This window comes from Phyllostomus discolor, chromosome 8 (genome assembly GCF_004126475.2).
Source record: "Phyllostomus discolor isolate MPI-MPIP mPhyDis1 chromosome 8, mPhyDis1.pri.v3, whole genome shotgun sequence".
Lineage (NCBI taxonomy): Eukaryota > Metazoa > Chordata > Mammalia > Chiroptera > Phyllostomidae > Phyllostomus > Phyllostomus discolor.
The window spans coordinates 68,874,828-68,880,827 of NC_040910.2; the positions used below are offsets into that span (position 1 = coordinate 68,874,828).

Here is a 6,000-nt window from a genome sequence, read left to right on the forward strand (position 1 = left end):
TGCCTGGGGAGATATAACCAATAAAATGTTACTATTAGCAATGTCTGAGATTTTGCCACCTATGTTTTCTTCTATGATTTTTATGGTTCTAACATTTAAGTCTTTCATCCATTTTTAATTTATTCTTGTGTGTGGTATAAGAAGGTGATCCCTTTTTGGTTTTCTGCATGTATCTGTCCAATTTTATCAGCACCATTTATTGAATAAACTATCTTTAGCCCATTATATACTTGCCTCCTCTTGAATATTAATTGACTATAAAGGTATGGGTTTATTTCTGGGCTTTCTATTCTATTCCATTGATCTATGTGTCTGCTTTTATGCCAGTGCTATCCTGTTTTGATTACTATGGCCTTATAGTATCATTTGATATTTGATAGCATGGTTCCTCCAACTTTGTTCTTCTTTCTCAGGATTGCTATTGCTATGCTGGGCCTTTTGTGGTTCCATATAAATTTTTGAAGTATTTGTTCTAGTTCTGTGAAATATGTCATTGGAATCTTGATAGGAATTGCATTAAATCTATAGATCTCTTTAGGGAATATGGACACTTTAATAATGTTAATGCTTCCTATCCATGAGCATGATATGTATTTCCACTTATTTGTATCTTCTTCATTTTCTTTCTTCAGTGTGTAATGACATTTTTAAATGTCCACATTCTGGATTTATAGTTTCAGATCCACATAAATGGGGGAAATATGCCTTATAACCATAAAATTTTACATTTTAGTTGAATTTAAATTTTGGACCAACTAACTTACGCTTGGATAAACAATGGCCCATCCTGTATAAAATCTGGAGTCTCCCTCCATCTCCCACTCCTAGGTCTCATTCACTTCCCTGATTTCCTGATCTCTAAATGTGATCTTCAGTTCTGGTGCATTTCTCCCTGCATCCTTCTTGGAGGGCTCCTGGAGCTTCCTCCAGGCTGGTGCTCCAGGAAAGTCAATGAGCCACACAGGACAGTCCTCCTGCTTCTTCATCTGGGGGTGTATTTTGTAGTTGTTTAGTTTCTTTCTGGATTGTTTCACTCATTTCATGTTTTCCTTCCTCCCCCACCCCCTTTAGGCCTGTGCTGGTTTATTTATTTATTTTTTTAAATGGGCTCCACTACCAGTTAACATTTTGAAGAAGGGCTGTGTGGAGGAGGTTGTCAGAATGTCTCTGTTGTCCCCAGAAGAGAGGAATTGAAAGAGTGGGAAAGAAGGAGGAGGAGGAGATGTCAAGAGAAGGAAACCACTTCTCCCAGCAGGAAAGGCCCAAATATAGCCATTCTTTGTGTCAGTCTCCCAAGGAGGTGGTCACCAGCACTTTCACACTTTAAATGTGAAAGACCTTTTTTTTTTTTTTTTTTTTTGCTTAAAACTACAAGGCATGAGTAACAAAAGTAAATACCAGGGAAGTTAGGGCTTCCCAAAAAATCTTTAAATGCTTATTTTTAATTATTCCCAGTATTATTTTATTAAAATGAGCTTAGACCTGTCCTTCTGGTGGATCCCCTCACCTCATGGGAGGGACTAGATCCCTAGCCACACTCTATGATTCATTGATTCCTGGTCAGCAGTAAGCCCTCAGCCAGACTCTCCCTCTCATGATGAGGACCCTTCAAAGTCCACCCATCACCAGCTGCCCAGTTATCTTGGTTTCATAAACCTGACAGAGGCCTAGAGAGCACTCCCAGAGAAATAATGTTTTGTAGAACCTGATGGAAGACAGCTTCCTAGGACCCATAGGGTAAGCAGTGGGGGCTGGGATCTTGTTTGGGACAGATCCCAGAGTTAGCCTGTTCCACTGGTAGATTTCAAAGTTGCTCTGGTGAGTCTATCTGTGGCAGCCAGAATTCCTGATGGCTGATTGCCACCCCCACTTCTTGATTCTCTCTGGACTATGGAGTTAGGACCACAGTTGGTGACCTGAGTTCTCAATGGCTGTTCTCTGGCATCAAGACTTCAGGAAAGGTAGAAGTAGCTATGAAATTAACAATACCTGTGTCATAGTCTATTGTTTAAAAAATACTTCCACACCTACTGTCTAATTTGATCCCCACATGGGAGGTAGCTTGGGCAGGAATTACAATCTCTATCCTAAATACACAAAAACTCAGTGAGGGCAGCTGCCTTGCTTTAGATCACTTAGCTGGACCTGGAATTTGAGCACACTTGGACTCCTCCTGGCTCAGGTCCTCTCCATGACCCCTGGGCCTTCCTGATCAGGAATCAGGGCCACCAGGAACAGTCATGCCATTTTTCACCTGTGTGGACAAGTCAGGCTGAAGCACAGCTCTCGCCCAGCTGTGGGGCCCCAGAGGAAGGGACATCTTTGCAAAGCCAAACCCAATATCCAAGCTGTGTGCACCTGAGACTGTCCCTGACTAAAGGGGGTATCTTGTTCTTATTTGCACAAAGCCACTGCATGCACTAGAGGTGGCCTTGTGAATAAAATGTGGATTCTGGGTCCTAGGAGGAGACACTTTTGCAAAATAGACACAGGGTGTCCAACCTGTGGCCCACAGGCCACATGCAGCCCAGGATGGCTATGAACGTGGCCCAACACAAAATAGTAAATTTACTTAAAATCTTTTTCTTTGTTCATCAGTTTTCATTAGCATTTGTATATTTAATGGGTGGCCCAACACAATTCTTCTTCCAGTGTAGCCCAGAGACACCAAAAGGTCAGACACTCTTGGCTCTAGTTTACCCTAAAATGACACATGCATGAGTCCATGAGAGAAGCCTGGGAGATCTGACTTGAATTCTGCATTGTCTTTGCCACCTGCAGGTGAGGGAGTTGGAAAACGAGCTTGATGCTGAGCAGAAGAGGGGAGCTGAAGCTCTGAAAGGGGCCCACAAATATGAGCGAAAAGTCAAGGAAATGACTTACCAGGTAGAGCTCCCAAACCCTGAGAGGTGCTTTGTTGGTCAGAAGCAGCAGTGGGGTCGGGACCCTGCACGACGCTCTGTTTGCAGGCTGAGGAGGACCGCAAGAATATCCTCAGACTCCAGGACCTGGTGGACAAGCTGCAGGCCAAAGTGAAGTCGTACAAGAGGCAGGCTGAGGAGGCTGTAAGTGGGGGAGGTCTTGGGCGCCATGCCAGCCTGAGTGTCCTCCAGCCCCAAGCAGGGGTGTGTTCCTGTTTCCTACTGTTCACGGGGCCTGAGGCCTAAGTATTCACAGGCTGTAAGAACAGGGAGGGACACCTGTACTCCTCCCTCCCCTGCTCTGTATGCACAACCCTGCCCCATCTCCCCCTCCTCTGTGCCCTTGCCTCACCCCCTGTGACCCAGCCCCCTCCATCTATTCACTCAGCTTCAGCCTACCTCACCTTCTCATACCCCACCCACCCCAGAGTATCTAAGCCCACCTGCCAGCCTCTCTTCACCCTGACTCCCCCACCACCTCAGCCCACCCCACCAACCCTTCCTGCCCCTGTGACCTCACCTCAGACACCTCATCCTATTACATGTCATCCCGAGCCCCCCCCCCCACCTTCTCACCCCATCCCCCTCCCTAGTCCCTATAACCTCTTTCCTGGCCCTCCCTAATATCCACCACTCCTGTCCCTCCTTTTGGATCTTCCCTTGATCACATGGGGAAAACCAACAGGGAAGTAATGGAATGGGCCCAAACCAGCATTTCCCAAAGTGCCTTCTAGAGACATTAGGTCTGAGGGATGTTAATAGCAGGGGCTAGAGGAGGGAGGGATATTTTCTTTTATAGAAAATAAATAGATTGGGAAATGCTGGGTTGAACAAAGTTGAACTGGTGGCTTTACTTCAAGGATACTCAGATTTTGTAAGTCATATGTAACTGACTCTTCCAAAAGGAAGAGACATTGCAGAATGGAGCATTTCCCAATGGGCCTGGGGACCCTTTCATTATAGGCAGGGAATCCCATAGGGCTAGTATTCTGAGGAACCAAATTCAGGGACCCTGCCTTCAATAAATGACTGAACATATGGCTTCTCTCCTTGTCCTTTCTCTTCTCTGCCCAGTAGGTGGGTTGCTTCCATCTTGACATAGGGAGGCAGATCTGAACTGGTTACATGGGGAGAGGTTCATGCCTATCATATTAGTCTAGTGTCAGCAGGACCGGACAGCCTGGAGGGAGCCCAGGAGGACCCCTTTGTCAGGAACTCTTGATTCATGATGAAATGAACCCACACAATGGCCTGACTAGAGGCAGATGATGCTGGGAGCAGGAACAGGGCACAGGGAACACGGGCCATTGGTCTCCGACACCTCTAGGTGCTTTGGGAGGACACTGGACATGGGTCTCTTTTAAAGAGTTCCAGTGGGAGAAACCGCACAGAGGAGATGGGTGCAGTTTGCAACCTCACCCTTGGGGAGCTCAGCTTTCTCTCCTCTGCCGTCAGTGAATCCAGGGCCCAAGCTCTCCTGATTCCCTAGTTTTCCCTGCACCACCTGGGGACCTTGGAACCAGAGTAAGGGGCTTCCTCAGCCTCCCCTCACTTTCCATTCAGGAGGAGCAGGCCAACACGCAGCTGTCCAGATGCCGGAGGGCCCAACATGAGCTGGAGGAGGCTGAGGAGCGGGCCGACATTGCTGAGTCCCAAGTCAACAAGCTGCGGGCCAAGAGCCGCGAGGTCGGGGGCCAGGTGAGAGCAGACTTCTTCCCTAGAAGTCCTGAGCCCTGGACCAGGGGAGTGCCAGGGAGAGTTCAGAGGGTACCTGTGGGTGCCTTCCCTGCTGCTGATTGTTACTGACAGATGCCACTACCGTAGCCAGAACCCCATGGTTCCAGGCCCACAGGAAAACATCAGGGAGGGACCAGGAGCCACACACCTTACCATTCCCAACCCTCCCTGAGGCAAGAGGCTCTGCTTTCCAGGGGATGCATCCCTTCTTCAGGGGTCTGGCAGCTTTGTTTTTGTAACACCATTTCTTACTTTTTTTCCTGAAGTTCCAGCCTTTCCAGCTGCCCCACTTGAAGACTATACTCAGGCTCGCCTTCAGTTTGACTCATCTGTGTACAATTTTTTTTCTCTCACAGAAAATGGAAGAATGAGGCCCTCCTGACTCCTGTTACCATGGGCACCTCTGGGAGAGTGGAAAGAAAATGCCATGGGAAATAAATTCTCCTAACTGCGCAGGTCCTCAGCTTTACTGTGTTGATTATGGCAGTCCGTTCCTCTTCCGTGGGGTGGTAGTTAGATCCTTGCCTGACCTCTTATTCATGCAAAGAAAGTAAGGAATGTGCAGGTGGAGGCTCCTTGCCCCACTATCAGACAAATCGCTTGCCTCCATAGCCTTCCTTTCAAAATGGAGACCCCTTCAGACAACTGCTGTACCTGTTCTTTCAAGGAACTCCTGATTCTTTCAAATTAGGTTCCCCATTTTCTCTCTCAGTGTACAGGTAGGGAAACTGGGCACATATTGATGAAGTACTCTCACTGCAGTTGTCCAGGCAGAGTGGTGACTAGACCCAAAGATCACAGACTCCCAGACAGGGCTCTTTCCACCAAGCAACTCTGCCTCCCATACTGTCCCTCTGAGAACCTTATCTACACCCCTTTCAGACCCATCCACAGCTCCCATAACATATGGGAGGTATGAGGCACCCTCCAATGCATGCACTCCTGGGAAGGCAGAAGCTTTGGAAGACTGGATAGGGGCTTACCTGTCTTGCAAACATTGCTCCTCCTTCTGGCTGGGGTCACTCCTCTCTACCTGCATGAATCCTCCTCACTGAGCTCAGGGCCAAGAGGTGAAGCAAACAGGTGAAGGGAGCAGGTGAGCCCCAGGAGCCATTGACTTCCAAAGTCAGGGCTAAGGTTGGGCCTAGCACCAATGAAGGAGCTACTGCTAATTTTAGGGCTCTCCTCCAGATCCTCGGGATCCCACTGATTCTGATTATGTGCATTTGCTTACCCTGAAGGGGTGAGAATACAGCAGGATGGAATAAGGACAGGATTGGGGGTCAAGAAGACATCTGAGTCCCAGCCTGATCAGCTGTGTGGCCTTTGGTCAGTTACATGT

At 47.9% G+C, this 6,000-nt stretch overlaps 1 protein-coding gene across 6 annotated transcripts in view; it reads left to right on the top strand.

Moving 5' to 3' along the window:
* Window positions 1-5,114, top strand: part of LOC114515321 (myosin-13) — a 60,766-nt gene extending 55,652 nt beyond the window's left edge. For all 6 annotated transcript variants that reach the window (XM_036032988.1, XM_036032990.1, XM_036032992.1 and 3 more), the window contains 4 exons: window positions 2,782-2,886; window positions 2,970-3,065; window positions 4,485-4,619; window positions 5,015-5,114. In XM_036032988.1, coding sequence (XP_035888881.1) covers window positions 2,782-2,886; window positions 2,970-3,065; window positions 4,485-4,619; window positions 5,015-5,029 — 351 coding nt within the window. In that variant the 3' untranslated portion in view covers window positions 5,030-5,114. The remainder of the gene's footprint in view (window positions 1-2,781; window positions 2,887-2,969; window positions 3,066-4,484; window positions 4,620-5,014) is intronic.
* Window positions 5,115-6,000: the final 886 nt, after the last annotated feature.